Source organism: Acartia tonsa, chromosome 1 (genome assembly GCF_053477335.1).
Source record: "Acartia tonsa isolate MP-2025a chromosome 1, ASM5347733v1, whole genome shotgun sequence".
Taxonomy (NCBI): Eukaryota; Metazoa; Arthropoda; class Copepoda; order Calanoida; family Acartiidae; genus Acartia; species Acartia tonsa.
This window is the reverse complement of record NC_137260.1, coordinates 27,556,673-27,573,724: the sequence shown is the minus strand read 5'-3', so window position 1 is coordinate 27,573,724 and position 17,052 is coordinate 27,556,673. Positions and strand designations below refer to the sequence as shown.

General features: G+C 43.3%; 1 protein-coding gene across 2 annotated transcripts in view; it reads right to left on the bottom strand.

Moving 5' to 3' along the window:
• Positions 1 to 364: 364 nt before the first annotated feature.
• LOC145316523 (sushi, von Willebrand factor type A, EGF and pentraxin domain-containing protein 1-like) overlaps positions 365 to 17,052 on the bottom strand; it is a 61,436-nt gene continuing 44,748 nt past the window's right edge. The window contains exons 75-82 of one of the 2 annotated variants that reach the window (XM_080157098.1): positions 16,924 to 17,002; positions 16,465 to 16,559; positions 9,024 to 9,123; positions 8,742 to 8,798; positions 5,242 to 5,267; positions 4,827 to 4,922; positions 4,614 to 4,696; positions 365 to 669 (exon numbers count right to left, since the gene is read on the bottom strand). In XM_080157098.1, coding sequence (XP_080013224.1) covers positions 4,614 to 4,696; positions 4,827 to 4,922; positions 5,242 to 5,267; positions 8,742 to 8,798; positions 9,024 to 9,123; positions 16,465 to 16,559; positions 16,924 to 17,002 — 536 coding nt within the window. In that variant the 3' untranslated portion in view covers positions 365 to 669. Of the gene's footprint in view, positions 670 to 4,613; positions 4,697 to 4,826; positions 4,923 to 5,241; positions 5,268 to 8,734; positions 8,799 to 9,023; positions 9,124 to 16,464; positions 16,560 to 16,923; positions 17,003 to 17,052 lie in introns of both variants that reach the window. The other variant, XM_080157104.1, reaches the window with a different exon arrangement.

The window sequence follows — 17,052 nt, the reverse complement described above, 5'->3', positions numbered from 1 at the left end:
TTTGTTTGTTGTTAAATTACCTACAAAAAAAGTATAAAATGAAATTTTTGTGAGATGAATTTTAAGGGTACTAAATAATTAAATCCCCTTTTTGGTTGATTTGCCCCAATGTGAACTGTAGCAAAATTATGAAATAGCTCTAGTAAGTTTTGAAGGTGAGTTTCAAGAAATTTCTTGTTCATGTACAAAGAAAATAGAGGAGGGGCACAACAGGTTTAAAAAGGTCAGAAATATCTGTGAACCTAAACTTCTGTCATCTTTTAATTTTTAAACCCCAAAGCATTTGAAACCCTCCCAAATTTTCTTTTATAAATTTACCCTTATGGTAAAGGTTTCGCGATTTTATCACAATCAAATTAAAACATTTTTTGTATATTTTATTACAGTACTTGATACATATAACATATAATGATATACAATATGAAACTTAAAATTAACAACTTTCAACAATGAAAAATAATATAATTGATTTGGTTTAAAAGGGACTGTTTATTTTACAAATGAAATTTAATATTACATACAATTTATAATTAAATGAAAACATGAATAAAAGTTATTACTTTTTAAAAATAATTACAATGTAATGAATGTTTGATAAAAATGTAAATACATATAAAAATACTTAAATATCATATTTTTCTCGATAATTTTCTTAAATAGCTTCTGCACCTAAAATAATAAATATATTAAAGATAATTGCCCTATTAACATTAGATGATACATTTTATGATTCTTTTGTGTAGATTCTACTCTTATATAGTGCCTGGTCGTCCTAGAAATCATTGTGCCAAAAAACGAATAAATAGGTCAATTAAATTACACTTAAAATTGTGAAAAATAAATGTTTTAAATGTACCTCATGCATTCTAGTTATGATAAAAACAAAGTTGCTACGTTTTCTAAATCATATCTAATTGTTACAGGAATCATCTGAAAACCAATTGGACGATTCTAACATGCCATAGTTAGCGAAAATCTCTATCCCTTACTGGCATATATACGAACCGACCATAATTATAGAAAAGTTTCGCTTTTAAAAACCTAAGATAACTTTCAAGTCCATAAAAAAAGGATTTTGATTCAAGACTTGTGCTGAAGAAATAATCTAAAATCCCATCTTGAAATGTTTTCAAATTCTAAGTTGAAAATGTCGGTGATGAAAATCTAAAGTAAAGTTACATACACCACAATAATACTGGTTACGAACATGCACCCCTTTGGATCTCATTCTCTCATATGCATTATTTAGCTTCACAATGAAAAAAAATATTAAAACAGACAAAGAAATTATCCTTAAATAAAAGTAACATGATCTCTTACAATGTAGCTTCTCATAGGTCCTCTAAGATTTATAACTTAATAATAAGGGGCCTAGTTAGAAAAAAAAAGATTTTTTTCTAGTATTCATTCGAATCCGGTGGATAGGAACCGGTTCTCATCCATACGAAAAAACTATGTCTAGCATAGTATTATATCCAGCTTTCTACGAATATAAAAATGTACAATCATAAGATTAAAACCAGTTTTTTTAGCCCGTGCCTTCGGCACCTCGGGGCTAAAAAAAACTGGTTTTAATCTTATAATTGGACATTCTATGTCCGCGGAAAGCTGTTTATAATACGATTCGAGAAATAACTATTAATTATCTTTGAAAGAAATTTGATTTTTGCTCATTTTTTCAGTGTGTGTTTTTGTTATAATAATTATACTTAATCATTAAATTTAAGTTTTACTTATAAAGAACTAACAATAAACTTACTCCTAAATAGTTATACTTACCTAGTCAGACAGGATTTTCCACATTATATATAAAGACCCCTTCCTATAGTTTGTATACTTATTTTAACCAATTTCTATCACAAAATCATTAGAAATAAATACAGAGTGAAGGACTATAAGGTTTATAGATCACGCAGCGCGTGTTAAAAATCTACCTCAAAAACATTTTTTTAAACTGCACAATAATTTCATTGTGTTTGACTAAACCGTCCCATAGATAGCCTGATATCTAGTTGCCGAATGTGTACGCAGTTTCCTGGGTGTTTCCTCATCCTCGCTCAATATTTACTACTAGCTACAAATCTTCAAACTTCCCTTAAAAAAATCAAAATTTGAATGTGTAAACGATTTATACAATATACATTATAAATTTGAATTTTTTAAATTTTGATTTTTTTTTTTTGAAGTTTGAAGCTTTTTTAGCTAGTAGTAAATATTGAGCTAGGATGAGGAAACACTCAGGAAACTGCGTACACATTCGGCAACTAGATATCAGGCTATCGTCCCATATCCTTAGCTGGATGCAATTATCATTATCAAATTTGCAATCACACTTTGCTGCACGATACTATGACAAATAGTTGGACAAAAAAATTTAAAAAGTTAATAATGATGCCTTTTGTTAATAGAAAAAAGATTATTGCCCTTTAGTCTTATAAGAAGAAAAAAAGAATTAAACATGCCGAGATATACAAAATTTAATGTATACAGACAAACATACATCCTACTACTTTAACAGACAGTCATGACATATTTTAGGTTCATTTCAATTTGTATTTAAAGTTATTGGCTTCATGTACTTTGTAAAGATTCTTTTAATAAATAATTTTGCTTTTTTCGCTACACAAACTGGTTATCTCAACAACAACAGCAACAAAGTAAAAAAAGGTGTTTATTCCAACTGTAAACAACAACTGAATTTAATCGAGGTAATTTTTGGTAGTTTCAGTTAGGTTTTTCGTGATTTTGGGGGGCAACACTTCGTCGGGCCTATCTATTCTAAAAATCATTTATACAAAAATCACGAGCCTTTAAAAGTAAGGTGGAAGTATATCTTTTTTATGTAACTGAAGAGGGGTGGGTAAAAAGGGGTTGTGGGAAAGTTTTCCTTTAGAATTGTGTGTCAGAATCACATTCCCTTTTTCCTGCGCTTCGTAGTAAAGACGACCTTTTTATCTGTCCCCCTACATATTTTTTTTTAGATTCCTGTGTTTAGTCTGTGACACCTTGTATTAAATTTGTCTTATATGATCCCATTGTGTATAAAAAAGGTTAGAAAATCTCCAGCATCCAATTAGTCTAATTAATTTTACTGGCTATTTATAAAGAATACAAATGAAGTGTGCTTTCATCAGTTAGAGGGATAAGGAAACTAAAAAAAATATTTTTCCTCCACTTTCATGTCAACCTTTTCCATGATACACAATAAGATGAAATTGTTTCTTAACCCTGTTAATTATTAATTGACAGTAAAGTTCGTATTTTTTCTTTAGATCAATTATTCCTATTCTATTATTTGCTAATTTGTAAATTTTAGCACACTTGAGATTCTTAGATTTCATACCTAGTAATGGAAATGATTCATTAGTGTTCTTCTATTACAAACGGCTATGCCGCTAGCATCTAGAAGCTCTGAATTGAAAGGGACAGAGAGGGGCTAGAAAAATAGCTTAACAATATCCCAAGACTTAAATCTGAAAATTAGCCTAATGCCACCAAAGAACATATGTCGAGCTTACCTAAAATAGAGAACCCAATCGGTTCGGTAATTATTGACATCTTAAGCTTAAAAATTCTAGAGAACTATAGTTCCTGGTTATTATGACAGACTGTCCAGTCTCCATTATGTCCAGAGGTCAGAGGAGAATAATTATAGAGAACTATAGTTACATACCTAGTTATTATGACAGGTTGCTGTGCCAGGTATCCAGTCTCCATTATGTCCACAGGTCAGGGGAGAATAATTATAGAGAACTATAGTTACATACCTAGTTATTATGACAGGTTGCTGTGCCAGGTATCCAGTCTCCATTATGTCCACAGGTCAGGGGAGAATAATTATAGAGAACTATAGTTATATACCTAGTTATTATGACAGGTTGCTGTGCCAGGTATCCAGTCTCCATTTTGTCCACAGGTCAGGGGGGAATAATTATAGAGAACTATAGTTATATACCTAGTTATTATGACAGGTTGCTGTGCCAGGTATCCAGTCTCCATTTTGTCCACAGGTCAGGGGAGAATAATTATAGAGAACTATAGTTATATAACTAGTTATTATGACAGGTTGCTGTGCCAGGTATCCAGTCTCCATTATGTCCAGAGGTCAGGGGGGAATAATTATAGAGAACTATAGTTATATACCTAGTTATTATGACAGGTTGCTGTGCCAGGTATCCAGTCTCCATTATGTCCACAGGTCAGGGGAGAATAATTATAGAGAACTATAGTTACATACCTAGTTATTATGACAGGTTGCTGTGCCAGGTATCCAGTCTCCATTATGTCCAGAGGTCAGGGGGGAATAATTATAGAGAACTATAGTTATATACCTAGTTATTATGACAGGTTGCTGTGCCAGGTATCCAGTCTCCATTTTGTCCACAGGTCAGGGGGGAATAATTATAGAGAACTATAGTTACATACCTAGTTATTATGACAGGTTGCTGTGCCAGGTATCCAGTCTCCATTATGTCCACAGGTCAGGGGAGAATAATTATAGAGAACTATAGTTACATACCTAGTTATTATGACAGGTTGCTGTGCCAGGTATCCAGTCTCCATTATGTCCACAGGTCAGGGGAGAATAATTATAGAGAACTATAGTTACATACCTAGTTATTATGACAGGCTGCTGTGCCAGGTATCCAGTCTCCAGTTTGTCCACAGGTCAGGGGAGAATTTACAGGATGTGATCCTTAAATTAACAATATATTATTTAAGGTAAATATTCAATAAAGTTGGAGAAATGTGCTTAAAACAATTTTCCTTTTTAAGGTTCCAATGGCCAAGACATTAGGTAAGAATATATTAATAATATTGGCTACCTGGTTGACATAGATATGGTACTTGAGATCCAAATAGGAAATTATCAGAGAGAAGAATGGCATTAGAGTCAGTTACAGGTCTTCCACATGAGATTCCTATAATACAATAAAAAAAAACCTTGTTATGGATGAAGTATTTTTTTAACTAAGCCTCAAAATGTAATTACATATGTGTTAAGCATCCTAAACTATATGAATTTTGCTTTAAACTTACAAGAAGTTTTTAAAAGTAGATATTCCTTTTCTCCAATATAAATAACACTGTTATTTTATAATTGGTAATTTTTTGTCTGATTGTCTGACATGTAAAGCTTTAATTTTATGGATGTTGCCATTAGTGTTTTCAATGTATTTAAGAAATTTACAAAATAGTAATTTGAAATTCTGTCAATGAAAAGAATTATAGAATACTTACTATGACAAGCTCCCTCTGGCCTAGTCACTTGAAATTAAACTAATTGATAATAAAAATATTTTTAAGAAAAAATGTTTTACTTATTACCTAAACAAGATTGAGTTTTAAAAAAGCAAATATTTTAAAAAAGCAAATATTTTATTTTTGAAATTAAACTGATTGATAATAAAATTATTCTCAAGAAAGATATTTTACTTACTTATTACTTACTTTCTTAAAAAAAAAGCAAATACTTTATTTTTTCTCTTCCTCTATTTAACAATTTTTTGTTCTAACTAAGTTTCTATTCGTATCTTTAGCCCTCGACTTTTTGTAAGCACTTAATTTCTATACCAAAAAAATAATAAAACAGCATTTCTTTAACCTCAAATCTCAACGAGTAGGTTCCGTAGGAACCGACATACATACCTATGTATAGAGTAGCTTTAGCATAGTTTGTTTCTTATCCACTTTATTCATTTTACATTTTATATTTTGACTTTGACTTCTTCTATTATATTATATATTTTTTATCAAGCAACTAACGAATCGCGCAACCTCTACCTCTATTTTATCTAATAAAAAAATAACAAAGTTTTTTCATAATTTTGACCAAAAATATATTTATTTATTCAAATTTAGATATCGAAAATTTTGTTTAATATATGACTATCGCTGACTGGACTGGTTAAGCTCATGTAGTGGGCATAGCCATCTACTCGTCGTAGTCGCTGGAGTCATCGACGTCGTCGGGTTCCTGTTGGAGGAGCTCCTCCACAAGGTCCTGCTGGACGGTGACCAAGCGGTCCATGGTGGCGATGGAATCCATGTTGGCCTGGAAGGAGCGGGCGTACGTGGGCATTACTGAAATTAGCCTCACGACTAACCCATAGTTGGAGTACATCATGCGGAGGATCTCCTCATCGATGGCATCTTGGCGGAATCTCCTCCACATAAGTCTGTCGCCCTCGTACACGACGCCCATTAACCTCCTCTTGACCATAAACCAGAGGTCCAGACAGCGCCTGTCTACCCCCGGAAATGGGAGTAGATCAGGCACTGCCGCGAGGTTCAGCAGCTGCTGGACGCCGTGCACGGGTGCAGGATCATCGATTTCATCGCTTGAGTTCAACATGGCGATGAGCTCCTGCACCTGGTCTTGGAGGGGAACATCTTCTTCTCCTCCAGCCTCCTCCGGAACTTCCGGCGCCCCATCCGGTAAAGCACCTTGGCCTTGTCCAACTTCCTCTTCTTGATCTGACATTTCTGAGACAATTGAACTTTGACCCTACCCACCCCCATATTTATACCCCCCTTGTGTCTTAATACCATACATTATTCAATCTTAATTTAACTTATTAATTAATAAATAACTTTCCCTACTTCCGATTTCCCGCGTATTCCCCCTATGCTTTACAACCAATTGTCTCCCCCCCGCCCCCTCTTTTGCTTTATTCTTTTGCTTTATTCTGCCGTGCTTTACCGGAAAACCACTCTTCCCCCCTCCCCCTATTTTTCTCCCCCCCAGTATATACCAAACGATAGGCGCCGCTCCGTCTGTCTAGCTGGAAGTCACGGCCGCGCACAAACCACCCACCACTCCCCTTCTAGTTTTTTCCCCCCCTCCTCCCCCTAACCTGTTGAATTCCCTGACCCATCTCCCTTATTTTAACCAGTTTCTCACTTCACTTTTTTTTATGCTAATGAAAATTAATCCATAGCGAAATATTAACAGACATCCTATTACTCTATACATCCTTCATAAAAAATAAAAGTTCATAGCAAGATATCTAGGATTTATTAAACAAATCAATGAATTTATGATAATTTATGATATTTTAATACTTTTACTTTTTTGGATAAAACTAAACTGTATTATTCTTCAAAAACAATTTTATATTTCAATAGCCATATCAGTAACTTTTTGCAGTTTTTTTCTGTTGATTCATTGTTGATTTTTGTTGATTTTTGTGAACATCATGTGGACATTTCCGCGGGTGTTTTTGCGGATATTTTTGCGGATATCTTGTATATAAAGTCGTAGAGAACTTGACCGTAACTGGTTCAAACCGGAAATGGCCAACTTCTGGAACTATAGCTGGAGACAGGCCCCCTCTTGAGCAGTTATCCGCTCAGCAATTTCACCCAATTTAGCTTCATGAAACTCCATGTCCTTGTTTGGGTTGTATAGTGTGAGGGCCAACTCGGTTTCTAAATAACCCTGTTGGTATAGAAGACGGGCTACCTCACGACGTACTTCGTCACTGACATTGTCACCATTAACTATATTGAGAAGTCGTTCATATGTTATTGTCAATCTATTGCGTAGCGGCTGCCACATTTGTTGGTATTCTTCCTCTCCGAACATTTCGTGTCTAAACAATAGTAAGATTTAAACCTCACTAAAGCAAAGCTATAACCAAATTACGCGCGCAATAGCACGCCACAGTCTTTTTTAACATGACCCACTTTCACCCTTTTACCTTCAAAAAGGGGTGGAATCAATGGATTAATGATACGTTTTCGCCTTCCCTTAAAACCCCCTCCCCCCCCCCCCTCTTCCTCTCCCATTTTGTTGCCCCATTCACAGCCATGCTGTGACCAGTTCTCAAAACACAAAAATCAGATTCCGGAGGAATCGAACCATACATATTTAGGGACACACTCCCATTATCAAAATACCAAAATCAGATTCCGTAGGAATCGCATATGACCTATTCTTAGGATTTTTTATATCCATTCTCAAAAATAAAAATCAGATTCCGTAGGAATCGAAACCAACCATTACACCTTGTTCACTTAAGTACACGATATGATTATTATTAGGGTATTCTTGTCCTTTTTTGGACTTTTCTTTGGTTTTTTTTTGGATTTTTTGGATTGGACCAAGTGTTATCGCGAAATTTGCCGTTATCCTGTAATTATTGGTGTGGAGATGTCCTTAAAACCCGGACAAAACTCCACTCTATAATGAAAATAATTTGATATAAAGGAAACTGTCTATTTGGAGCTGAAAAGGGATCTCAACGGGAATAGCGACTCCTTATGGAGGTTTTGGTTCCTTAATTGTTCCGAATTCACGCTTGGAGAAGTTGCAACTGATAGTAGGAGGATGTCTGAAATACACAGCAAGATATTGTTTCATTGTTAAGATTATTATTTATTTGCACATATAACATTGTATCGGCTTGGCAAGCGTCAAAGTACACCAGTGGCTCCACAACCCTTAAAGGGTTATGCCAACTATCTGGTACAATGTTGCATGGAATTTTTATTGTAAAATATTGTCTCCATTCAATTTAAACTGGCCTGGTAACTAGGTGGAGATGAAGTTCGGCCAATTCCATGCTAGGTACTTAATAATTGTTATTATGTATATTATTATCTAACCTGCACCAAACACAACAAACCAGATGAATCAAACAAATCAAGCATAGTAACATAATTTATAATATATATCTAATAAAATATGTTGTACCTTTGAGGAAAATAAATCTTATCTTATCTTATCTTATCTAGTCCAATGACCGCTTGGAAGACAGGTTATGGTCAGGTTGCCGCGGGGCTTAAAGCCAGAACTGAACATCAACAAATATTCAAATTTTGTTCATCAACTACTATTTATTCTTTCTATTACAGTTAAGACGGTGAAACCATTTTTAAAAATCTGAAAATCCTTCAGTCGAATAATAATAAACTTTGTTGGGACCATGCAATAAACATTCCCTCCCTTTTAAGCAATATGGCTTTGGGCTCACAAAAAAATAGGTAGTTTCTTCAGAGTCTTTATAAAGTTATCTAACCTGCATTGTAGATTAATATTTGCTTTGTGAGGAAACAATGTTTGAATTTGGTTTGGCATTGTCTGGCCCTCACTTAGTTCTGGGGTGCTACACCATACCCCTAAATTAGAAAAAAAAATGTTGTATATTTAATCTTTCGAGTATAATTTTCTCTTAAAAATACAAAAATTTCATAATCACGAAACCTTTCTGATAACAAGTTGCGACATATGTGTGGTAATACGACACCCAGACGGACAGGCCGTTTACAGAGTTGCTTCGCTGTGACTTATGATAACAAACCCCCCGCACTAATCCTATTATATCACCATCCATCTCATGACCGCTGTTGACCCCGCACCCAGCGGTCAAACTAGCCTGCCTAAATGTGGGGAGGGGACTCAAACATGCAACTATCACGAGTCCCTCACGCGCTTATATAATCGGGAGGCGTTGCCTCCCCTTTTACCACCGCTGCCCCCACAGCCTGTCTACCGTCGGGCGCTAAGCCCTAGCGCCCCACACCCCCTTCAAACCTAACCATTGTCATATTTTGTTGTATATATATAGTAAACATAACTTGTAAATATTATTCAGTTGAAATATATAATTTCTGTATGATTGAATCCTGCTTGTTTGTTTGGTAGAATACTTAAAGGCTAGGGCTCGTTGAATCCGAACTCGTTACCCCGTGGGCCGAGAACGCTCGGCTTACCAGAACTTGGTGTCAGCGTGTTTCAATCGAGCCTTACAGAAACTAGCCTATTCTACCTCTGATTGGACCCTTTGGCAAGTAAGGGGACAATCAGCCGCCAACTGACCCGTGAGACGGCCTTTTTAGGTCGAATTTCCATCATTTTGAACGCAATATGTGGGCCTCTGGCCTACGGCAAGCAGATTTAGCCTGCTAAAAAGCGCCAGTTAAGACGCTTTTTCCGTGTCGTGTAGGAGTAGCGCTAGGTGCGCAGCCACGGCAATCGGATAATTTAGCTCAGACGGCTACAGAACTGAGTCTAAATTGGCAAGTGTAGCTGGGACAAGCCCCAGGACACCCAGGCCAAACCTACGAGACAGACAGCTGGGTGCTGGTCTCCCTAAGAAGGCAATGTGTGGCTGCGAAGCTTCAGCACACAAGTAAGCCCTACCACTGCGACGGATAGCAGATTTTGAGCCACAGGCACGGCAGGACGGGACATTCCCTGCCGCTGCCTCCCAGGATTCGAACCCGAGGCGCTGCAGGACGGGCCATTCCCTGCCGCCATTTTCGGGATTCGAACCAGCGGCGCTGTAGGACGGGTCATTCCCTACCGCCGTCACCCCTCTGAACCTTGCAGGACGGACATTCCCTGCTGCCAGTGCTTCCAGAATCACACCTAGAGCTCCTAGTGATAACAACACATAAGTGTGTATAAATGTCAACCAAGTGATAAAAATAAATATAAAATTGTTGACCAAGTGATAATTAATAAGCTCTAGTGATTCGAAGCTACAGTCTAAGCCACCATGGTAAGCGATACCACCATAGCTGCGGTGCGGCCACCACCAAAGTTTCTGCCAACCCCAGCCGAACGAGAGGCCCCCTTGTCTCAAGGGCAGGACCTCCACTTCCCCTGCCATGTCAGGGTGAGGTTTCCTACTCCTGACCCTGCCCAGCATGTACAGGTTGATGCCATGATTGATTCTGGCAACCGTGTACCAGGGTCTGCTGTAATTTCTGAGCACCTCATGCACGCAATGGGCGTGCAACACATGTTGATTCCGGACAACACCCAGATCCTGACTGCTAATGAGGAAGGCCAGCCCCTCCAGGTAATCGGAAAGTTAAAAGAGTTATATATGGCAGTCTCACACACTCTTATACTCCATCTATACCACGTGACTGTGGTCCGGAATCTCTCACACCCTCTGAACCTAGGAGGGTATTTTCTCAAGGAGTTCGGAACTAGGCTCTGTTTCGACATGCAACCACCTTGCTTGTGGGTGCGTGGGGAGTTTATCCCACTCCGTGGCGTCCCCATTGACCGGGAGACAGCCGAGAGAGAGCTAAGCTATGAGGGGCCTCTGCCAGGCCCCCTGCCTGAGCAGCCGCGTGTGGTTGAGAAAGGCACACACTGGGTGGACGCTGAGCTCAACGCACACAAGGGAGCTAACCTGCTAGCCATGGGGTTGCCCCCAGTGCCCAAGGTGCCAAGGGAGAGCCTGCCAACAACGTTTCCTGAGATTGCCAGCCCTCCAGAACCAATCTTCTCCGCCGACACCTTTATCAACGGCCAGCCGTGTCCACCTGGCCCCCTCTACCTGGGACCTCCAGCCAGTCCACCAGCCAAGCCCGAGTCCAGACCCGTCAAGTCGCGGTCTGATGTACCCGGAGCCACACTCAACTCTCAGGCCCCAGCCTCTCCCGGCGCCGTGCCCGTCAAGTCGCGGCCGGACGCCCACGGAGCCAAAGCTGGACCCAGCACTTTGGCCTCTCCCAGCGCCGAGCCCGTCAAATCGTGGCCGGACGCCCCCGGAGCCACACCTGGCTCCGACACGTCAGCCCCTCCAGAAGCCGAGCCCGTCAAGTCGCGGCCGGTGGGTCCCGGAGCCAAAGCTGACCCCGCACCAGCCACGTATAAGCTAAGCGCTGTCACTCCAACTGATGGCCAGCCACCCCAGCTCCGCACAGCCAAGCGGGTGGTCCTGCCTGGCCGCGGGGTTATGGCGGTCCCTGTTGAGCTAGTAGGCCATCGCACCAAGGATGCCATTCAACTAGCTGCCCCAGAACAGAGGTTTGGGGAGGATCTTATTATTCCAGAGGGCCTGTATGCCCACAGGCCTGGCTCTGCCACTGTGTTTAGAGTACTGGTGGTCAATGAGGGGGAGGTGCCCCTCTTGCTGGATGCTGGCCTCCCAGTGGCAGGGGAGCTGGTCAAACCTGACATTTTAGAGGTCTCTGATACGCCTCCCCCGCGTCTCCACTCGTTCCAAGAACCTGCTGAGCCTATAGACATGCAGGAGTTGTGGGAGGCCCTGGAGATGGAAGACAATGAGTTCCTACGCAAGGACCCCTTGCTCAAGAAGGAGGTCTGGACTATGTTGTCAGAGTACAGGGACGTCTTCTCCAATTCTACCCCCGGCTGCACAGATGTGGTTGAGTTGCAGCTGCGCCTCAAGCCAGGGACCCAGCCGATCCGCCAGAGATTTAGGGATCTGAACCCGCGGCAAGAGGCTGAACTGGAGAAACAACTGGACACCTGGCTACGGGAGGGAGTTATAGAGCCGTCAGACTCCGCCTGGAGCAGCCCCCTGGTGCCCATCAAGAAGAAGGACGGGAGCACCCGCTGGGCCGTCGACTACAGAGCCCTCAACAAGTGTCTGGAGCTGGACAGCTACCCCCTGCCTAGGATCCAGCAGTTGGTGGAACGAGCTGGCGGGCACCGTGTCTACAGTGCTCTAGACGCGGTGGCCGCATACTACACCATCCGTGTGTCCGAGGACAGCCGGCCCTGCACCGCCTTCACCACCCCCAGGGGCTTGTATCAATGGAAAAGGATGCCCTTTGGCCTGGCTACGGCACCGTCTGTCTATTCCAGGTTTATTGCAGGGGTCCTAAACCCACTAGGCACAGCCAACCTCCAGTCATACCTTGACGACGTCCTGACCTTCCACCAGGATACCTGGGCCCACCTGGCCAGGCTCCGAGAGGTCTTGGAAGCCCACCGTAGGGGAGGGATCCGCCTCAAGCCAGCCAAGACCAAGTTGTTCCGATCCAAGGTGGATTATCTGGGCCACACCCTCAGCCGTGAGGGGATAGCCATGCAAGAGGACTATATTGACCGTATCTTGGACTGGCCAGCCCCTAGCACCCCCAAGGATTTGCTGGCGTTGCTGGGGTTCTTTGGATACTACCGCCTGTTCATCCCAGAGTATGCAGACCTCACCTACGAGATGAATCGGCAGAAGACGGCCAAGGCCCTAACCTGGACGCCTGAGATGGAAGCCCAGCTGCTGCAACTCAAGGACAAGTTCCGCAAGGCCCCCATCCGAGCGCCGCCCAGGTTTGATTTGCCAGCGGTGTTCCAGCTCACCACAGATTTCAGCAGCCGCGCCATCTCTGCCATACTGAGTCAATGCCAGGAGGGCAAGGAGAGGCTGATTGCCGCCGTGGGGCGCAAGACAACCGACCCTGAGACGCGCTACCCGTCCTGGAAGGGAGAGATGGCCGCCATCATGTATGGGATCCGAAAATTCCACGGCATCTTGTCCTACCGCAGCTTCCAGATCAACACTGATTCCTCTGCCTTGCTACAGATGAAATCACTGAACACATCCACAGGGATGGTGGCCCGCTGGCAGGAGGAGCTAGCGGCCTTCGACTTTACCGTCTGCCACAGGCCTGGCACCCAGAATACCAACGCCGACGCCCTCAGCCGCCGGGAAGATGCCAACATGCCAACGGCTAGCGCCGAAGAATTAGCAGAGCAGGCTGAGTATATCCACAACCTTTGCCAGCTAGGGGAGGCCGCAGCTAGCCGGCCTCCTGCCGCCCGACTGGATTCAGCTAGAGTATTGGAGGCCCAGACACAGGACCCCCTCCTGCTCCGTGTCCGCCAATGGGTGGCTGATGGCAAAGCCCCAACCAAGGCTGAGCTGCGTGGCAAGGAACGAGACGAGCAGCAGTACGCCAGCCGCTTCCCAGCCCTGGGGCTCGACGAGCACGGCTGCCTCACCACCACTGACCAGACTCTGACAGGAGAGAGGACAAGATACCTGCTGCCTTCGGCCCTCCAGCAGGACGCGTTCTTTCTAGCCCATGGGACCCCCATGGCTGGGCACTTTGGGATGGACGCAACTATCGCCCGCGTTGCCATGCACTTCTGGTGGCCCAACCTGGCCCGTGACGTCCGCCTGATGGTACAAACCTGCCCTGAGTGTGTCCAGAAAGTTACCAAGGAGAGGCTGAAGCAGGGGATCCACGTGCCCTCCCGCCAGGGGTATCCACAGCAAGTCCTATTCATCGACCTGGTGGGGCCACTGCCAGAAACCCCAGCTGGGAACCGCTACATCCTCACCTGCCAAGATGGATTCAGCCGGTTTGTCAGCCTCTACGCCATCCCCAACAAGCGCACCCTCACGGTGGCTGAAGCCCTGTTGCACCGCCACCTGGCCACGTTCGGATGCCCCCTGAAGATCCATTCCGACAATGGAATGGAATTTACCGGCCAGGTATTCCAGGAACTGGCCTCCAGGCTTGAGATTGGCCTGACACATCCACCACCCTACAACCCGCAGTCCAACCGAGTGGAGAGGTTTCATAGGACGCTCAACACAGGCATGCGCCTGTTCCTAGACAGAGACGATAACAACTGGGAGCCACACCTGCCTGCCATCGCCTTTGCCTACAACACCAAGGCCTGCAGATCCACTGGCGTGACCCCGTTCCTGGCCTTCTTTGGGAGAGAGGCCAAACTTCCGGTGGACATGGTGCTACGGCTGCCAGAGACCGAATATGCTTCAGTTCCAGCCAACGTCCAAGCTCTCTTGCAGCGCTACTATGCAGTGTATGATGCCATCCAGCAGAAGGAGGAGGGAGCCATCAGGAGGAGCGCTGCAGCTTACGAAGGCACGGCCAAGTATGAGGTTGGAGACTTGGTCTGGTACCTGGCCCCCCGCCTGGTGCCAGGGAAGGCAGCCAAGATTACCAAGAGATGGACTGGCCCCTGGAAAGTAGTGAGGAAAGCTACAGAAGTCCATTATGTCATTAAACCTGCCTCTCCAGTAGCCAGGATCTCAGAAGTTACCGCGCATGTAGGCCGACTGCGCAAATACACTGGAGATGTGACTGCCCACCAGATCCCAGAAGACATCCAAGTTGACATGGACGGCGACGAGGATGCCACCGAGCTGCCAGTTGGAGCGGCGGCGCCCGCAGCTAGCAACCCAGGAGAGCTCCCAGTGCACCAGCCAGCCGCAGCCGCCCCACAGCCTAGCGGCCAAGATCGTGACCCAGTGGAGGAGAACCTGCAGGAGCAGCCCAACGAACCACCGCCGCTGCCGCCCGCTCCAGAGCCACTCAGAGATGCCATCTGGAACCCTGACGCGGACATGGAGAACCTGCCAGCCAGCAGCGAGCCTGTAGGAGAAGAGCCAGCCACTGCGATGGAAGAGGCCGCCCCAGAAGAAGAAGAAGAAGCCATGTGCCCCCTGCTGATGACAGCCATCCCCATCCGGGTAGGAGCTAGGAGACCAAGCAACCTGAATCAAGCAGGCGCCCCCATGGAGTTCTATGCACCCTTTGCCATCACCATTCCACCCTTAGGAACCACCAGAGTCTGCCTAGGCCTCCGTGTCCGGCTACCAGCCGCGACAGAACTGATCCTGCAGACGAGGCAAAATTTCCAGCGGCGAGGCTTGGCCGTCGCCAACCCACGCCTAGAAGCCAACCAGGAGCTGACAATGCTGATCACCAACCACAGTCAGACCGAGCAACGAGTGTCCCAGGGAGCCTGTGTAGCCCGAGCTGTCCTCCATCGAGCTGTGCCCCAAGAACTGCCTGTCCGGCGCAGGCATAGGCTGTCGTATCCCCAGGTTCAAGGCCTGGTGGCTCAGGAGCCACGCAACCCTTGAAGGGGAGGTTGTGGTAATACGACACCCAGACGGACAGGCCGTTTACAGAGTTGCTTCGCTGTGACTTATGATAACAAACCCCCCGCACTAATCCTATTATATCACCATCCATCTCATGACCGCTGTTGACCCCGCACCCAGCGGTCAAACTAGCCTGCCTAAATGTGGGGAGGGGACTCAAACATGCAACTATCACGAGTCCCTCACGCGCTTATATAATCGGGAGGCGTTGCCTCCCCTTTTACCACCGCTGCCCCCACAGCCTGTCTACCGTCGGGCGCTAAGCCCTAGCGCCCCACACCCCCTTCAAACCTAACCATTGTCATATTTTGTTGTATATATATAGTAAACATAACTTGTAAATATTATTCAGTTGAAATATATAATTTCTGTATGATTGAATCCTGCTTGTTTGTTTGGTAGAATACTTAAAGGCTAGGGCTCGTTGAATCCGAACTCGTTACCCCGTGGGCCGAGAACGCTCGGCTTACCAGAATATGCACCATTACAGACAGAAAAAAATGGACATACGTGGATATTTTAACAGGGAAAAATTTATCGCCATTTTAGCTTGCTAATGAAGACTTTATTTATATGTCAGTTCATTCACCTAGTAGGAGCGGAGGGGATAAGTTAGTTAAAGGGGGTGGATCGTTTTTAGCCAGCTGCGAGCATTATTTTATGATTCTAAATGAAAATCTAGTGCAATATCCAAGAAATAATTATCGATTCAGAAAGCATACTTTATAGGTAATAGTATGGACATTTTATCTAAATTTCATGCAAAAAGACATTATATTTTTCATATGAATATTGAATATTAATTTTAAGATAGAACAAAACAGGAACTTACTCTGGCAAGTTGGTCTGCTATGGTCCCAGCTTCCATCCTTTAAACATTTAATTTCTTGGGGCCCTGATAATTTATACCCTTCCTCACAAGCAAACCTAGAAAAAATTACAATAATATAAGTATTTAATACATTTCATTTTGGTCCTTTTTTAAATGTATGTTGGATAATTACCTTCATATTTGATATTGGAGGCACTTGAAAGAAAGAGGTAGGGTAAATCGACCCAGAACTTTTTAAATTTTAGTTGTGAAAAGAAAAGGAAAAACAAGGAAGGTATTTTTAGGGGCAAGGTGATGTTACCCTTCCACAAAAATATTTATAATTCTTCCAAAAAATTACAAGAATTTACTCAAAAGGAGAACCATAACGGTCTGGCGGTTAGCGAGATATTAAGCTATATATGTACACATAGAAAATTATAAGGATGTAAGATCATTAACATTTAAATCATATTATACCTGACAACATCCCCAGATTGTTTACCAACTCCCATCATCAGACCATCTGTGGGGGGCTCCAAAGGATTGCACCAAACTCCTGTAAATTAAGTAAGTTCAGTCACAGATTTAGTTTTTATGTTATATCTG